This window comes from Anopheles coustani, chromosome 3 (assembly GCF_943734705.1).
Source record: "Anopheles coustani chromosome 3, idAnoCousDA_361_x.2, whole genome shotgun sequence".
In the NCBI taxonomy this organism is placed as follows: Eukaryota; Metazoa; Arthropoda; class Insecta; order Diptera; family Culicidae; genus Anopheles; species Anopheles coustani.
In genome coordinates this window covers 47,310,334-47,329,705 of record NC_071288.1, presented here as the reverse complement: position 1 = coordinate 47,329,705, position 19,372 = coordinate 47,310,334, and the positions used below count along the sequence as shown (strand labels likewise).

The window sequence follows — 19,372 nt, the reverse complement described above, 5'->3', positions numbered from 1 at the left end:
GATAAAATTAATTTATTGTTGACAGTTTGACATGACTTTGCAAAGCTAAATATTTACCTTATGACCAAGGTTACTAGAAAGTACCTTCAAACACCATGGGTTATAAGCCGAAATTAATGGTCAAAATTAGCAAATTGTTTATTAACCTTTTAGTTTTCAGTCGATTTTATTCAAACAACTAAAGCTGATTGCACCAAATTTCTTAGAAAAAAATGATGGAGTAAAGTGATGAATTATGTTTCTCAAAATCAAAATTTTTTCTTAACGCTCAAGTCACGGAAATTTTAATCATTTTATTTATTAAGGATTGTAAACTGATTGCCGGAAATATTCTAAACTTCCTTAAAAAATAGTACAAAGCAACAGGGATACATTCTCGATTATTTTTTTTATTACTTTCAACTGCACGCTAAAAATATCTTAAAATGTGATACATTGCAGTTTCCATTATACCGGGTCTCGGTCTCGTGTTTCTGATGACAAAAATGGGAAATCGAGTGTTACGTAATGAAGGTTTTAACAAATAAAACTACCAGGGTTCAAACTAAGCCAATAACAACGTTGCAAATTCCGTATTATTTGGGTCATTAGTTATCTGCTTTCGTAAAATTGCCAGTTTTCTACGTGATGCACGGAAAACACGTTAACCGGATGGTCGAATGCCCGGATAACCGAAGCTGCAGTGTATATATATATATAATGTATATAGGTGTACATGAGAGTTTGAAAAACGAGTATAAAAATTGTATACGAAAGTTTATCAACGCACTGCAAACGGTTTATGCGACTATTGCCGACGAGGCCATCTCGCTCACACCGCACGAGTTATCGCCGCGGAAGATACGATAGTAGCCTTGCTCGCCCCATTTCGGTCCCCAAGAGTTCTTGATGATCCAGTACGGGAGCGTTTTGTTGAACATCGGGTACTCCTTGACGCCGTAGCCGACGATCAGCACACCGTGATCGATCGACTTGTGGCTGCACAGTGGATGCCATGGATGCGAGATACCACCACGATAGAACTGCATCGCGTTCGCATTCAAACCGATCGCGATCGGTCCATTCTTGACCAGGTACTGTGCAATGAACGTTTCATTCTTCGGCATATCGACCGCACCCTTGACCTGGACGTGGCTTAGGGTCTTGTTGAACTGGCAAGACTTTTCCTTCTTCGCCCGGTACGGATAGTCGCTCTCCAGCTCGAGGCCACCAATAGTCTCGATAGCTCTAAAAGGAAAGAAATAACCGAGAAAAACCGATTAATCAAAGGATGATCTAACAGTGAAAAGATACAGCACGGGACTAGCGTCACTCACTTGAAAGCATCGTCCATGTAGCCTCCACCGCACCCATTATCCACCTTGTCACAGTCGAGCAGCTCCTGTTCCGAGTACGACTCCAGCTTGCCCGTCTTGATCTGATGTTGTCCTTCGATGTTTGCGATCGCACTGAACGCCCAGCAGGATCCACAGCTACCCTGATCTTTAACATCGGTCACGGCCCCATGATCGCGCCAATCGAACGATTCTGGCAGGTCGCCCATTCCGGCAACATCCTCGTCCCGTGCGACCGGGTTGCGAATGTGGTTGCCGTGCTGATGATGCTTCGGTACGACCAGCCCCGTGTGCGCACGGTATTCGGCCGAAGTCATGTCGGCAAACTTTGTCACGCCGTACTTTGCCGTGCCTCGCTCGAACTGTTGCAGCTGGTTGATTTTGAACAGATTGTTGCGGAAAATGTTGAAGCGCATCTCGTGCTCCATCGAACTGGCGTACTGGCGTTGGTGGCGAATCTTAAACTTTTCGAACTGCTGGCGCACGTGTTCGTCGTCGTCGATCTTCAATGATCGTACCGATCTACGGTGGACAGTTGTCGCCACCGTCGAAGCCGATGATTCCTGCTGGGGTTTAGCGTCCGGCTGCTGCTCCGTATCGTCGTCTCCGGTGCACTTGACGTTGTACTTGCGTTGTTCCTGCGATTCCAGCCAAACGCGTTCCCAGATGGAAATCTTGCACACAATGTCCGGTTCGCTGGTCACACGGAAGGTGTACTTGTATAGTGATCCGACCACCTGCTGCGTTGAACCGGCCAGAATCTCAAACTCGCTGTGGAAAAGGGAGAAAGGAATTTTATCAGTTTTTGAATGGTACATATTGAACCATTTCACATGTCATCTAACTCTGTCTCTCTGTCACATTTTTGGTTTAGTTTAGATACAATTCACTATTGGCTTTAACCTACCTGTAAGCTTTGGACCGTTCCGCGTTGTACGTCACCATGCCGGCTTTGATGCGCTCGACGTGCGAGCTATCTTTCAGCTCCTCCGCCGTTAGCTCGTTCGAGCTGCCAACCTTTTTGGCGTGACGCCGCTTACGTGCATTTGCTACCGACCGTTGCTCGTCCGGGCAGGCCACGGTGTACTTGAAAGCTTCCGTCGGGTCTGTCTTCTCGAGCCAGGGCCGCTCCCAGGAGGACAACTTGCACACCTTGCTGCTGCTGCCGCTTTCACCCTCGGTCAGGTCGAACTCGACCGCGTACTTGTAGAGCTTTCCGGATACAATTTGCACAGTACCTCCCAAGATCCGGGCACTACTAGTGGAGGAAGATGTGATTAAATCTGGTTGGGAGGTTGGGAAGGGAGGGGCTGGACGCACACAAAGGCATGCTCGCTCGCAAAGGCAGTGTTGAAGGTAAACGTACAAAGTCAAACTCAATGTGTCCAGGTACATGCTGATAGCTGCAATCAAACTCTGTTTTGGTGGTGGCATAATGTTCATCAACGGTCAACAATTTTGTCCCAAAGTATATTGTTTAACAGAACAAAACAACAAACATGTAAAATCAAAACCCAAAACATTATTCCGTGTTACGAGCAAAAAGATACACAATGTCAACACAAAAAGTACATTCTTTGGCAAGAAATTACAGTTATGTTCAATATACACAAGCAAGTTGGCCCAGTTGAGTGACTGAAATTTTCAAAATTCTTCGATTCACGACAATTCTGAAATATAGATGATGTGTATGTGTATGTGTGTGTGCTCTTGTGTGTTCATGTGTGCTCATATGTACATTGTTCTTTCTTAAATAAAAAAACATCCTATAGGTTCAAGTGGTCTGCCAATATTGCCCTTTCTATGACTTGTGTTTGGTGTGATAAATAAATATATACATCGACTGCAAACATGAAGATTTGAATATTATGTGTTTTATATTTATACATTTTTTGTTGTTGTTTTACCACCACCAGAGGTTTCAGAGAGTCCCGAATATTAGGTGTAAGTGTTATTGTTAAACATGGTATGAGCACCATAATGTTGGATTGTTGTGTTAAAAAGTGTAAGTTTAACGGAATTGTGTTAATTGTTGTTTTCTCCAAAACGGTGCTTATATACTTGACGTCCAAGACGTAAAATCTTGTTTGACATACTCCATGGATTATAATACTTTTACAGAATTTGGACTAGGGATCGTAGGTCGGAATGGATCAATTCGTAAACTCCTTTGCTTGACATTCAAGCTTTCAAAATAGAAAACTATTCAAGTTCAGCTTAACCACATCACGAAACACCGAATGGCGTCGATCATGCACTTAATTGGAACGTGCGAAAAACTAGCGTGTAATAGGGAAGGTGCACATACGTCGGGTAGTGACCATTGAGGCATCGATCGTATCTTCGATCGGCGATACTTACGATGATCCCTTCGCACCTCCGTATGACACCAGAATCTTATCGACGCGCTGCACGTGCTCGGTATCGGTCAGCTCGTCCTTTGATAGCGATCGGATGCCACCCGGAACCAAGCGACGTTTGCGAGACTTGGCGGTACACTCGTAGCTGTACTTGTACGCTTCGTTGGGGTCCGTTTCGGCCAACCAGGCGCGCTCCCAGGAGGACAGCTTGCAGACACCTTGGCTGTGTTCGACGAAGTAGGTGTACTTCATACCGGCAACCACCTGGCTGGTGGCATTGATGACCTTCAGCGAGCTAATGGGGATAAACAAATGTTATAAATAATAAACCATTCTAATTCTAAAAGAGCAAAACTATAAATGAAAAAGAATTATACAGTTTAAAAGATAGAGAAGATTTAATTCACCCTACCTTTCCCGTGCGACACCATGGAATGACAGAATCTTGTTGATACGCTCCTGATGCTCACTGTTGCCATACTCTTCGGTCGGCAAGGTAGACGGGCATCCGGCACAGAAGCTACGCTTCGTTCGCTTAACACCGCCGGTCTCACCACAGTCGAACGTCGCCTTGAACGCTTCCTCCGGTGCCTTCTCCTTCAGCCAGGGTTTCTCCCAAACGGTCAGCTTGCAGACGCGCTTCTCTTCGTCGTCCGGGAAGGTGAGCCGGTAGGTGTACGATTTGCCAGCGACGAGCTGCTGACTAGCGCTGACAATTTTTACCTTCCGCTCGACACCGTTGGAGTTCGCCAGCGCTGAAAGCTGTTGCAAGCCGGTACGAATGCGCGTCTGATGCTCCTCCTTGCCGTACTCTTCCGGCGTTAGCTCGTGCGCACCACCAGTCTTGCGCAACTTGTGAACCTTCTTGGGTGGGACCGGTTCCTCGCGACGGCCTCGATGATGATGCTCAGCATCCTGCTGGCAGTCGAATTTGTATTCCGGTTGCTGATCGGCTGCGGACGGCAGTGGCGTGAATACTTCAACATCACACGTTCCGTACTCCTTTTCCTTGCTGCTCTTCAGCGCAATCGTGTAGCGATAGATAGTTCCGGCAACGATCTGGACCGTTCCTTGCAGAATTTCAAAGTTGCTGGAAAACCAAAATCCAAACAAAAATGAAAAGGACGTACAAACACTTGAAAAAACATAATGGTTGAATTCCGAACCAACCTGTGCTTCCCATTCTCGTACCCGACCAAACCAACACGAATGCGTTCGGCGTGTTCCGGTTCCGAAAGATCGACGGGTGTTGCTCCACCGACGAATCCACCTAATTGCCGGGGAGATTGCTGTTTTTGACATTTAGATTTAGTTACTTGTACCTGTTGAGAGTCATCATCATTTGATTTAATCACATGTACCTAAAACGACAAAAAAAAATACATAAACGATGTTTTAAAAGCCTATTATACGCACAGTTATAAACAACGCAATAAATAATAAAAACTGTTCGAGCTTCAATTTGGAGTTTGTGTCACTTTGAGGCTGTCGCGCAATGCCCACAATTTACCTCCAGGGTACACTGTTTGGTAGTGTCCGCCATCAGTAAATCCCGGCAAGACTTCGAATCTTTGCTCTCCCCTTCGGCACAGTGTGAGTTGGCCGTCAGCAACGTCAGCACATACGTGGAACGCTTTTTGTCGGCTCTCTCGGAAACCTTTTTTGCCTCCAGTACCTCCAGCAACATCCGCTGGTAGGCGTCCGCATCCATCTGGTCCAGCCGCTCGATGGCATCCCGTGCGATCGCTTTGATCGTAGACTCTTGAACGGGATCGTTCAGATCGATCACTGACGAACCGGCTTCCGAATTCGTACTGCTTCGCTTCCCCCGATAGTGTCCGTAGTAGTAAGGTGGAGGACGATTGTAGTACGAGGGATGCTGATAGTAGCCACCACCGTAGTAGCCTCCACCGCCGTAATATCCACCACGATGGCCTCCAGACGAGTCATCGAATGACGAAGAGTAACCACGTTTGTCACGACGCAGACCATCGTCAGCATTTAATTGCTCGGTGATTTGTTCCTTCGTCAGGGTTGGCACAGAACCGTCTTCATCCGAGTCTCCGAAAGTCATTGTGACACCCTCGATGACCGGCGCTTGAGGTATGGCCGATTTCAGTGTGGGTGAAGCTTCACCATTCGGAACAGTTGGCACTGCTTCAGATTCATTCTCAACATCCGCTGGCAGCTCGTCCGCAGGAACGCTACGCTTGCCACGATAGTATCCACCGTAATATCCACCGTAGGGCCGTCGGTAACCGTAACCACCTCGCCTGCGATAGGGATTGTAGTAGCCACCGCCGTAGTAACCGCCACCATAGTAACCACCACCGTAGTAACCGCCGCCATAGTAACCACCACCGCTGTACGAACCTCCGCCGAAGCTTCCACCGGAGAAACCGCCAAAGCCTCCACCGGAGAATCCTCCGCCCGAGAACCCGCCAGAAAAGTCACGCTTATCCCTTTGATGTCCTTCGTCGGCGTTTAGCTGCTTGGCTAGTTCTTCTTTTGTCAGCTTTTCAGCTTCCTCTTCGGTGGATTTATCGAGCGACGCGGCACTAGAGGAATGAAGGCTGTGTTGTTCTGCAGCCGTTTCTTTTGACTTTGTGTTTGTTGGTGTTGCAGTGGTGGTTGCTGCGGAAACATCCTTTACTTCAACCGTCTTTTCTGACGGAACAACGACTTCGAGAGATGGTGGTGCAGTTGATGGAGCATGCACATTTTCGTTATCAGTCGCAAGTTTTGGGTTTGTTGCATCCGTCTGTTTCGCCTGCTCCGTTACATCGCGTTTCCCACGGTAATTTCCCGGCCGCTTACGTCGGTCCTCGTTGGATCCTGATGATAAGGACACCGAATGGTCACCATACGGATATCTCCTCGCGCGATGGATAGCAGCCTTCAGTGGAGTAAAGATACCACCGAATGATTCCTCGGACGAGGAATAGATCGATCGTTTCTTCACGCGCTGCAGCAGTCCATCATCCTCGTTGAGATCGCGAATCAGCTGCTCCTTGGTGAGTATCTGCTGACCATCCTCTTCCTCATCCGATTCGACGGCAAACGTGGCCGTCGGTGCATCGACCTTCGGGGGCCGTAGATTCACCTCTGGCGATGCTGGCTGTTGTCCGTGCTGCTGTGGTTTCGATTTTTGCTGAAGATTGCCCTCGTCACTTTCCGCGGACGATTGTTCGCTGCTGGGCCGAGGACGTACCGTTGTCGACCTTCGCTGGAAGCCAGCATTGTCCCGCACAACGAATGCGGCCGTATCGACGTTCGCGTCGCCACCGTTGGTCGTGCGGTAATAGTTATCGATGCTGGCCTTCACCTTCTGCAGCAGTGAATCAAACACCGGCCGGTACTTTATCTGCGCATCGCGACCACCACCGTTGACGATCACCTCGTCGAGTGCTTTCTGAATCTCCTGATGAGTCTTAAACACCTCGTCGAAGGTGGACTGGACCTGTTGGTCTAACGGTGCCAACGTTGTTGTCGTCGTCGTCGTACTAGCGGTTGCCTCAGACCGTTCGGGTGTAATTCGAATCGGTACGATCGTTTCTTCGATCACTTCCGCCCGATTCGTCTGCGGCGCAACACCAGCTTGCTGTGTCTGTGGGGCAGCCACAAAGCTAAACAGATCGTCTATGGCGGCCTTGGCTGCGTCACTTAAACCTTCGCTCTCCGTTGTGACCACAGTGGGAATTTGAGATGTCGCTTCCAAATCAGCCGATGGCGACGTCATTTCGAGCACTTCCACCTTCTCGACGATGATCTGTTGCTCCAGCTCTGCCTCCCGTTGGGGCGTAATGTCCTCGGTGGCACGAAGGTTTGCATCGAATGCTGGATTGAGCTGGGTGACCACCTCCACCGCAGGTACCGTATTGTCCCCATTCGTGGTGCAGTTGGTGTACTCAAGCGTACGATACTTTTCACCGTACTCCGTCGTTATCCAGGGCTTTTCGAGGATCACCAAGCGACAAAGATGCTTTGCCTGCGCATTGGCTTCCTCTTCGGTGCCGACGATCAGCTCGTACCGCACACCGGCGACGACCTCGCGGGTCGCCGACAGAATTTCGACGAATTTATACTCGCGGGGCAGGAACTTTGTCGCCAGGTAGGACAATCCTCGCAATGTTGGCCGCAACTGCTCCTTGCCGCCGACGGCGTCGACGTGGATGGCCACGATACCACCCTCACTGCTTCCATTTACCGTCGACGGGGCATCCTAACGAAACGGGATGGGGGAGGGAAACGTTTGGGTCCATTTAACAGGTTCCGCTTTGAATCATATTGTTTCACGATGTTCAGTCACGAAGAGTTGGTTAGAGAGGTTTCGCGTGAGGATCGTAGGCTTCTCATACCTAGCAAATCTTAGTTTCACCTTCGATAGAACCCGTTTCAACCGATACTGCTAGTGACGATGATGATGATGAGGACGATGGTGATTGGTGTGGTGTCGGTTGTTTGTCATCCGTGTCCAACCACCGGCAATAAGTCAGCCGAGTGTATGATGCTTTTGCGCATAGTCGCCACGTGCACAGTGGGTTTCTGATGTGGTGCGTAATTTCGCCCGTGGTATTATTTTGTTAGCACATTCATCCCACACAATTCTACTCATACAATGATACGAACACACCTTATTACAACGTCCATGAGCAGGGTAAAGCCGAAAAGCGTGATATAGATGATATTGCCAGAAGAGGAGAGCAAAATTTCGCGTAATGCACTATTTGTTGCAATAGACCCGACTATTGCCGCTTTACTTGCATAGCCCAAGTCATTTATGAAAATCATATTTAGCGGTTAGAATAAGGTTACGTGTTCCCCAGACTGTATATTAACATTGCCTCGCTGTTCAGTTTGTGCTTATGTTTCGACTATTTGTCACATAATAATGTAATGTAGGTCACCAACATGCAATAATACAACGATCGACGAAGATAAAACAAACGCTGGTTCGCCCAAGTAAACAAATAATTCCATTCCACTTATGGTGCAACCTAGCTTGCAATCTAGTTTTTCCGAGTAATGAAAACGCCCTCCCCTTTGCAGAAATATTTCAACAATATCTAAACACGTGCCATGACTAAGTTGTTATTGTTTCCGGAAGCACAATCAACCGTACGAAACACTTTAACTTTTATCAACCGAGCTTCCAGTACGAGATGTATTTTATCAACTGTTCTTCGTACCATTTCTATTTCTTTTATCACAGCCCTGAGCCTTGTTTGCAAAAAAGTAGCAACAAAGAGCTTTCATACCAATAATGTTGCAAGCCTCATTGAACCATGTCTATGTCCATTCGCTTGCGTCGAAAAAATAAATTCGACGGCGATGTACTACCCACCTCGGAAGGTGCACTACGTTTTCCTCTATACTGCGGGTAATAACTGTAGGGTGCCGAATAATAGCCATAATAGCCTCCTCTTCTGTAGGGATTATAGTAACCTCCCCACCGCGAATAGGAGGGATAGTAGTAATTCCCTCCGTAGTACCCTCGACGGTAGGGCGAGCTACTAGCATAGTACCCTCCTCCATCGTGTCCTCCCACGTGTCCTCCAACATCATGGGGTACAAAATGGGGGCCCACATCGTGGTGTCCTACGTGATGTCCTCCTACATCATGATGAACGTGATGAATCCCAACGTCGTGGTGTGGAACGTCAATGTGTATAGGTCCGACATCGTGGTGGTGCCCACCGACATCGTGATGTCCACCGACATCGTGATGTCCTCCGACATCGTGATGTCCTCCAGAATCGTGGTGTCCTCCAGCATCGTGGTGTCCTCCGCCATCATCACGCTTTTCACGTGGTTTTCCTCCAATAAGCAGACCGTTCGGTTCGTTTCCGATTAACTTAACATCTGTATCTTCGGCGGGTTTTCTGTATAACAGCTTTTTGTTGAAAACATCCTTTCCATTGTTATCGGGCTCGTTGATTTTTGAGCCTGCCGCTAAGGTGACCTGGGACCAGAGTTGGGAAACGTTTACATCCGTTGGCGTGAACCAGTATGAACAGTTCTTGGAACAAGAATAAATTCTACTAGCTTTCTATCTAACGGTTACTTTTGATAGAAACCCTTTTGATAGTAGTATAGAAAAACCAGATTGATTGCATGTAGTGCTACATGTCTTTTTAGTCCTCGCATGCAAAGAAGTCATAAATATATTTTGTTGTTCTACAGCACTAGCGTCTAGGTTTGTAAGTAAGATTATAGAAATAGTCTTCGTAATTCCGAAGTCGGCGGAATCTTTATAGGCGAACTACACCTTATCCATGTCTTTACCGTAATACAAGAGGATATATAAACGCAAGGCAATGACGTGGTTTGATGAAGAGGTGAGCATGAAATTGAAATTTTTCTGTTGCTAAGTATAAATGAACCATACCCTAAATAAGGCTTAAGATATCTGCATTTTATTATTTCCCCAGGCTGTGTTAACGTTGTATTTATAAAAAATGTTTTCGAATAACTCAAAAATTCTCGGGAGTTCGACATTCAATAGGAACCGGTTTGGATGAAAAAACCCCCCCATGAATCCAGGTACAGCATGCCATGCAGCATTAGGGTATTCGAAGGACAAAACGAACATAAATTCTACACCGAACGAATTGACGTCATTCTCTGTTTGGGGTTACTGCCTAATATCCTTAGCAGGACAAGACGATCGCTGTGAAAACTGGTTATATCCCATCTTATCGGTCGCATTCTGCATGCGGTGATAAACCGGCAATGTGAAGTATGTTTACAACTTCTTCGCGCGACACTTACGGCTTGTTCTTTGACCAGCTCATGTTCCAAGCGTAGCCCTGTTGCCAATCGGTTCTAGGGTGAAGTAGGAAAACATCGAAATCAATTACAAATGGGTCTTGTATTGAGCCTTGTATGGGAAATTGAATCAATAAGCGCTCAATGATGTATTTAACTAATGTTTTGGTCGGTTTAGTTTTATTTTCCAGGAGAGCTGCATAATTATGTTTGTATAGCAGTTTTCTTGGCTGGTAGCAGAGCCATTGCGTATATTGGTATACCGATCCATCAGTTTCGCTATGTCCAATAGTCGATGGGTCGGGCTATGAGCAGAAATCAAAGACATTCCTCTCATGCGGACAAGTGTTCTATGTGCATGAGACAAACTAGGCCACTTCCTCAGCAGACGAGTTATGTTTTGAAAAACGGTGAAACAATCTCGCTCTTCTCAGAAGCATTAGCTTAAGCGGCTGTGATGAAATCTGTTTTTTATTCCTGCCACATGTTTCCCTTGCCACTATCGCAAAAGAAAAAAACATAACCGCTTTATTCGCTATTCATCTCCAGCTACTCGAACATCAACCATATGTTTAAAGCGCGATCCTACTGTGTATAGTAGTGGTTTAGCGTCCGAATGATGATGTTTTGGTCGCGAGCGGAACAACAGCTCCCGAGATAACCGGAGATGCTGCCATCAAAAGATTCTCTTTGAGTCACACTCCCCTGTCGACGGCGTATGGTGTAAATTTGTGTTCTCTGACCAAATACCATTGGCACCGTTTTTGTGGTCAAGTTTATTTGCAGCAAACGTCAATTGAACGATAAAAATCGACACAAAGAAGGTCGTTACCGGACTCGTTGTGGGTGAAGGCACGGATAAGTGACTCAATGTAATTGGTTGTTTTTCCTGCGAAAAGAGGCGACAAGCAACGCAACTATACCGGCTTTCCATACCGGTCATCTTTCATAAGAGTCAAGCCGAATCTTTGTTACGGTATTCTTTGTCCGAATACGTTAGACACTCGACTCGAAGCGTATGATCAATATTGGTCCACTACTAGCGGCCACAGCCTGTTATTAGCGCGTAAGCAAGAAAGTGCCGGCGGAAGGTGGATAAGATCAATAGGAAAGAAAAGGTGAAGTGAACAACAACCTTAGAGAAGTTTTGATTACATTTTAAACTATGGTATAACATGAATCTGGAAGATCTACAGACAATTATAAATATTAAATCAACTAAAAAGTTAATGTAAGTTGTTTTCAGGAAAACAAAGATGTTGTATTGCATAGAAGATTCATTTGCAGCCGTAAATTACACCTAGCGATCGGATAACCGAAGGACATGGCTAGGTTCTATCAGGTTACAAAACCGGTTGCCGGTTAGCATGAACAATGTAGTTGAAGAGAAACAAGGAACAGCACGCAGAAATTTGCATCGAATCACAAGCTGGGTAAAACCTGTCCTATACATAGTTTGGATTTTTTATTGATTGCTGAACATATCTGATCATTGCGACAACCGGTGGTCAAACAGGTAGCACCACTTGAATACAGCAAGTTTGGAAATAAATTTGTCAACAAGGAGGTTGAATTTTGTGGAGCTTTTTTACATTAAAAAAAATATTTTTTACATTACAAAATTGGATATTTGAGGCGAACTGCTTCGTAAGGTATGTGAACAAACATACATAGAATATTAAAAACTTCCACAATTTGTAAGTAGCTTGAAATATACCTGCTGTCTTAGTAGTTCCAACATAAATTTGCTGTCTGCCAGCATCGTTTCAGCTAGCAAAAGCATACATCCGATCGAACATATGACACTAGAAAGCCGGTTTCATTCGTCGGAGTTTGATAAGGCAAATCCTGCCCGGATGATTCGCGGCCAATATTCATCCACAGCCAACACACTCCATTCCATTCCCGCTGTAATCGCTTTTTTCTTTTTTTCCACTCTGAAATGGGAAACATTTCTTCCCTGTATGTGGTCGTAACGTATTCGACTTGATCATGAAATGATCGGCACAGCAGTGGCAAATGTTTACATAACGCAACACGCTGTCTATTGGCTCCATTTTGGTCCTGGAAGGAAACGGAGCACCGTACGCCGTCCAATGCGCTGCGCAAAAATGAAAAGTCGCAAACTTCGTGCCTTTCACAAAAGATCACTTATGATCGCGAGCCCCAGATGTTTTGCGAACAAAGAAAACATATTTCGGGCTGCTCTGATGATGTCATCGTTCCTTGTTTCGTGATTTATCCGCCATTGGTTTGCGATCGCAGGTTTTACTTTAACGGCTGCAGAATGACAAAGAAGAGAAGCAAAGTCTTCTAAACATATTGGGGCCTACCTGTACTTCTTCGTCGGCCCCAGTCGAACCGCCTGTGGTCACTTGCTGCTCATTCTCGACGGCAGGATTTGGTTGTTCCTCCGAACGCACCACCGTCGTCACGGCCACCAGCAGCGACAGCAGCAGCAGCAGAGAACGCATTCTCCACAAAAACATCTCGTACGATGTTTTCTGGGACGCGCAATTCGATATCGCTACACCAATGGATAGTTGATTATTTCATTCGTTAGTTGTGTTCTTTTATTTTATAACACTTCTCCAGTTGCCACGAACGTGGTAATCGCGAACGATGGCAATTTTAGTTTCCGCGAGAAACGCCAATCGCGACCGCCGTCAATTATCTGCTGCGCCACACGAACACAGCTGAATCCTACACCACCAAACAAGATTAAACTATAAACAAACTTATCAAGAAGCCAGCGTAATTACACAGTAACGTTCGCTTTAGCGTCCTTCTCGCCCGAGCAGCTGAAAAGGAATGAGAGGTGTTTGCAAAACAGTCGTCAAAGGTTGTGTCAAAACTAGTGATGAGAAAATCGACTCCGCAACCGGAGCCTGTTCCGACGAACTCCAGTAAATTTGGGAGCCGGCTCCGAACTAACGGCTCCGAACCACCGGCTCTGAACTAACGGCTCCGGAAGCGGGTGGGAACAAAGAAACAAATCTATTTCATTGCGCGATTATGCGACCGAAAAATAAATAAAAGAGGGTCCCGTAAAGCTGGCCATAGACCTACATATTAATCTGTACAAATGTTTGACGTCTACAGCTTTTCCTTTGTTCTTTCCGACATCCCTCCAGATATCGCAAATATTCGGGATATCTGGTGGGATGTTGATGATAGACGATGGCGACGAGAGAACAAAGGAAAGCTGTAGACGTCAAAGATCTGCACAGACTAATACGTGACGTCTACGGGCTGCTTAAGATTTGCACCGGTACTTCGGAGCCGGCTTCGGAGCCGTTAGTTCGGAGCCGTTAGTTCGGAGCCGTTAGTTCGGAACCGTTAGTTGGGAGCCGATTCTGGGCAAATGCCGGAGCCGGCTCCGGTACCATTAGTTTGGACCCGGCTCCGGAGCGTTAGTGCGCTCCGGAGTGCCCACCACTAGTCAAAACCCCCGGCTTCGTTTATACTGTAGCGTTACTGCAAGGTTGGCTTCACGCAAAAGGTTAAACGTTTTTTCAAGCTAGTTTCATTTGAAATTGAAATTGAAACAAGAATTAGGATCACGTTGGAAAAAAAATCTCAAGATTAGGATTTATAGGAAATTAGCTCCTACTAATGGAGTGTATGATCCTTACAGGCTTAATTTTTCTTTTAAAACTCAATTTTACAATTAATTGCTTTAACATATTTAGTTTAGTGACGCAAACTGCAGTCACTCTACAATTTTCAAACTCTTCCAGCTTCTAGTGAACCAACTATTTGATCTCCATGAAACAAGCCCTATTTTGTTCATTTTCCTTCAAATATTCGATGCCGCAAAGAGTATCATAATTTTTGCTGCCGTATTTTTCGATATCACAGAGTATCATGAGAAATTTTTGTTTTATGTTTGAAGACACTCTTCACCCAAAAAAAACATAGATTTGAATAAGAATAAGCAGTGATTTGTATCGCTATAAAATTGTGGTTTGCAAATAAAAAAAAACACGTTGGATTCAGGGGAAAAGTGCACTTTCTTCTTGCTGTATCGTCTTCGCATGGATATGACATTGATGGATGAGTTGCAAGGAAAGAGTTTGTCTGTAAACGTCCAGAATATTGTTGTACGGCGCAAAAAACACCTTCTGTTGAATGCATGGATAAATTTGGTTAATTATCGTGAATTAAGTTCGTTGATGGAGATTTTGCCCGGATGGCGTAGAATATGTCGAGCTGGTGGTGATTTATTATTAAGGTTGGATTATTCGTCTGGAATGCAAATGATGATCCCAGTGAAAGATTCCAAAAGGAAAGCTAAATGAAAAATATGTAGATGCGTTTAAAAACACATGCACATGAACACGAACATTAGTCTAGAGAAAAAATTTGGATTTATACTAAAAAAGGGTTGCACTTTACCAAACCATTCAGGTTGTCAGGGCCAGAGTTTAAAAAAAAAACTTCACACAGCACTGTTGCGGAGAACTCTCACGATGATTTGAAGATATTTTTTTCATTTTTTGCTGCAATCGTTTATCATATCACAGCAGCATAGCTTTAGAACAAAGGCTGTGAAAACCGACACTCCAATTGATTGACGAAGGTTTCATGTGGCAAATTGTAATGCAACCGTCCGTAGCTTGAAGATTGTTGGTCCGATACGTATCGAAATAAATGATTGAGCTTTTATTGCCTACCCATTGTCGATGAGAGATAAAAGCAAAAGTAATAATGAAAGCTCGAGGAGAAAATATGGCAAATCTTAACCTACCCAACTCTACGTTTCAGAAAGGGGTAGCAATCAAACTGTGTATTTATTTTATTTTGCTCAGTTTCTTCAGATATCGCGATGCGAAAGGAGGAGAACATGGTTTGGGGTGCCATTTCACATCGATGACATTTTCGCTAGCATTCGGCATTATTGACGAAAAAGACGAAACAGCATGTGGGATGCTGACCGGCGGATAATGCACACTGTAGCTTTCATTCATTCGATATCATATCATCGTCCGTTCTGCCCATAGGGAGCGCAACGTGAAAAATTATTGATACAAGCAGTTTTTTTGATAGATGGTTTCACATATTGAATTACTTCTACAACGGTCATCCAATGACCTAAAATCAGTTTGGATGTAATTTAAGTTTTGTTCGGTAGGCCTCTTAAACTCCAAAATATCAAACAATAACTGCTTAACAACTTTCAAATCGAACCAACACAAACATTTCCCATAGTGTAAAAAGCACGAACAAGCTTTGGGCAAATAAAAAGAAATAATTTAATTAATTCATCACGTAAACATACAACTTTGGACACGTGGAGTTCGCAGGTGTTAACATGCATCGGAGACAGCAATGATTGATTACTTTTTATACATCATTGGGCCTTTTTCACAGTCAGGTGTAACAAAACACCTTTTTTTATTCGGGCCCATCTCGATCGTTTTTGTTATGCTTTGTTACCCTTTTGCCATCAAGCAGCTTCTGAATTTCTTCAAAGGTTTCAATGACGTCAGCACAACGGTCCCCTACGGCGAAGGACTGCGTGGTTGGGTGTCAATAGAAAATATGAAATATCTACCAACGAACAAACCGAAGCTTACATGATACGGCCGAGAAAAAGTTTTGCAAACCGCTCGATGGCTGCAGCAGTGGTGAATTTATGAATATTCGACTGAACATTAAACTAGGTCGTGGTTTTCCTAGGATGATGACCGGTCGCCAGCAAAGCGAAAAGCCTTGGTTTGCATCGAAGCAGAACATGAAATTGCTCAGCAGTGATAAAGTTACTCATCAAATAAATGCAATGTAAATATGAACGCAGCAACCCAGTGGGTGATTGATATTTTTTCATACTTTTTGCATCTTTGGATACTTCGAAAATGTTGTCAGAAGAACTTATGCGTGAAACTCGGTGAAAAGTAATGAAAGCAATCAAAATGATCATCTGATTGACGTAAAACTTGTAGGCATGCTGACCTATCGTTAGCAACTTTTTTTTTTCACAGCCTTGACATGTCTTTAAGCATCATTGTGTTTTATTTATATTAGAATAGATTTTGCTTTTGCTGATTATGTTGGTTTTTCATTAGACAAACATTTTTGGATTAAACAAGCGTATTATATATATTTTTGAACTAACCAACTTGCTAGAGCAATAATATGCTACAACTTTCTCTTATGAGTCTTGAAATTGATCTCATGCTTTCGACCGTTTCTGTGTGCAACAAATTTTGCAACGATTTGAGTAATCACGTTTGAGAATGCACAAGCTCTAATACAGAAAATATAATTTTTGTAACATGTCGACTCACAATTTGTACTTATTTTTAATTTACACAAAAGTTAATCTTTTGAGCTTAGCTTCCGAGTTCCAATTTACCATAAAGCTGTTAAGCTTAGAAATTCCTCACAAATGAAAAAAAAACAGATCGACAATGTATCACGTGGGACCGCGTCTGGTCCATCAGATGATCTAGTGGAGGATTTAGTTAATAAATAAAGTTATATTCCAAATGAGAAAATTGTTTTGCATAGCCTAATTGAAAAAAAACCGATTCAGATATCTGATCAGTGGCTTCATGAAATCTCAGGGAAAATGAGTATTTTATACGTAATTGAAAAACAATCTTATTAATTTAAATTGTAAAAACTGTATTGGCATTTAAACAAATATGTGTATATACTCGATCCAGAATAGCTCATTTTATATCCATTTAAATGGATTTGGGGTTTAAATTTAAAATTGAACCATTCTAAGTAACGCTTACCGGCTGTAGCACGACATGCATGCAGCGTTACGCGCTACGTCGTAACGCATCGGGTTGATGGAACGGACGACGCGCGCAAATGAGCACGCGTTCGCCGGAACCGGGGGGGCGAAACAAACACACTTGATGGAGCCGCCCGCCCGAAAGCGTGCTTCAGTTTGATTGCAAACGCCAAACCGTACGGTCGGAGGTCCAAGATCGGATCGAACTTGTCGTTGGTTCGTGCGCTTCGTCTTCGCGCGGTGGAATGCCGTTGTTATTTCGCTTGAGGTAGCGGCAGCCATCGAACGCGGTCCAGTGTTAGCCACTCGATAGAAGATTGGGGACTGACTTGTGAACAGTGAAACGGTTGTTCCCACATGATTGAAGGTGCCATCGAGTTAACGTTTCAAATTTTTGTCCAGCACCCAGAGAATATCGCACGCGGTCACAAAATTGTTCTGTAACGAGCTCAACGGTCGGCCAACACGCGGGATTATGTTCCATGTTCTGCTCGGTATCCGTCGTCGAGTTTAGGGGTGTTCCGTGCTTCCCCGACTTCTTTGCGATCACGTACCACGGATTCGCACATCTCAAATAACCGGATAAATGACAAGTGTTTATTTTCACAGTGAAAAAAAAAAAAATGAAAGAAGTTGTTTAGATGACGTAGGGTGTTAGTTTCGGCACGTCGATCGACGCTTGAATGGTTCGTCCAACATTTTTGCGATCCGTCCAAAAAGGAAAAGTGACCAGTGTGCGGATTTGTGGTATTTGATGTGTGGATTGCTTTTTTTCCCCACGCTTTGCACGGATGCCAGCGGAGGGAAAGTGTGGCGAGAAGTGTAAAACAAAACCTCGTTCATTTTTTTCATTATCGCCGAACAAGTGATTTTGGGGGAAAAGTTTTCCAACCTCTCCGCTTTTACTTTTTCCTTACCGGTGCGCACTGGATTGAGAGATGTGAGAAAAGTTTCGGCGAATCAAGTGGTTCTTCGGCGAGTGACGCACAAACCAGGTAGGCTTTGGTAGAGATAAACACACCTTCACGGGCGGAGTGGGTGTTTGAGAGGCTGTGATAATGATAATTAAGTGCCGCTACGCCAAAAATTCAGCCGCGTTTAATTATTGATTTGGGAATCCAGATATTGCCACCGAGAAATGGAATCACACGACCGGGCGATCTTATCAGATCCGAGCACTGCCCGGCACACAGTTCTTTTTCCTGACATCCCGTTCGCGTTCTGGAAATCCCCCGACAGTCGTAAGCATTGTGATGAAATTTCTAATTGATACCAATCGCCGCTTGGTCTCCCCGAGGAGCCCGAGGCTGAATGATCGCCCGATCCATTGCAAACCGAATGGAATGAATATTTATTGGAAATCATAATGGCATGTGAGCAGCCCTTTATCGAAACCGATGGCCTACCGTTACGCATATGCCGTTGAAACGGACGATTTATTTTTATGAGCAATGTGCTCGCGGGGCTTCACGCTTCCGGAGTGGCGCGTGTCTCTGGAGGAGCCCGGTGGTGCATAATTTATCACCGGTGGATGCTGCTGCTGGCCGTCAGGAACGCCGTTTAATGTGCTGTTAGCATTATATGCTAGTGAAGAAATCGTTGCGTAGCCATCAAGAGCTTGACTCTTCTCACAGTTTCAACTGGGATCATATTTCAGGGGCTTAAATCGTGGCGGTTAATGTTGAAACTATTTAAAAGCACCGTGCCGAATGATCGATTTTTTATTTTATATTGTTTGAATCGGCTTCAAGGCGCATACTTTTTTGTTTATGATGGGAAAAGTTTTTATTTTGATTTTTTTTAACTGTGATTACAAAAAAAAGTGGTTAAGAATTATTGAAAGCGGAAGATTCAATATTGTAATGAGTGCTTACTTTGAACCAAAAAAACATGTTTCATTTCAGTTGAAAGTGACTTTTGATTATGAGCACGTTCAAACGAAATTGCATTTTGTTTTAAATGGTTCATATATTTTAAAATTGACAACAATTTATTGATGATTGGTGTCATCAACAGCGATAGAACAGAACATCAGATCAATTCAAATTCAAACCGAAAACACCTATCTCCTGCTCATAGTTCAATTGTTCGTGATATTCATTTCATAACAATTCGAAACCATCCGAAACAAAAACGGTGCTAGATCCTCTTGCCACAGCATT

At 44.5% G+C, this 19,372-nt stretch overlaps 1 protein-coding gene across 1 annotated transcript; it reads right to left on the bottom strand.

The window, feature by feature from the left end:
- Window positions 1-367: 367 nt before the first annotated feature.
- On the bottom strand, window positions 368-13,247 carry LOC131261225 (uncharacterized). Its single transcript, XM_058263195.1, has 9 exons — window positions 12,796-13,247; window positions 10,466-10,519; window positions 5,205-7,916; window positions 4,865-5,055; window positions 4,107-4,784; window positions 3,696-3,989; window positions 2,242-2,592; window positions 1,317-2,105; window positions 368-1,227 (listed from the first exon to the last, which is right to left on the bottom strand). The coding sequence occupies exons 1-9, from the start codon at window positions 12,949-12,951 to the stop codon at window positions 780-782; spliced, it is 5,673 nt and encodes a 1,890-aa protein (XP_058119178.1). The 5' UTR covers window positions 12,952-13,247; the 3' UTR covers window positions 368-779.
- Between the last annotated feature and the right edge of the window lie 6,125 nt (window positions 13,248-19,372).

What these genes read in the sequence shown, in the direction of transcription:
- LOC131261225 (XM_058263195.1), bottom strand. Translation starts at nt 12,951, where the DNA reads ATGTTTTTGTGGAGAATGCGTTCTCTGCTGCTGCTGCTGTCGCTGCTG. An exon ending in TACGAGAATGGGAAGCACAG is followed by an intron (nt 4,785 to 4,864) that starts GTTGGTTCGGAA and finishes TTGGTTTTCCAG; the next exon opens with CAACTTTGAAATTCTGCAAG. An exon ending in GAACGGTCCAAAGCTTACAG is followed by an intron (nt 2,106 to 2,241) that starts GTAGGTTAAAGC and finishes CCTTTTCCACAG; the next exon opens with CGAGTTTGAGATTCTGGCCG.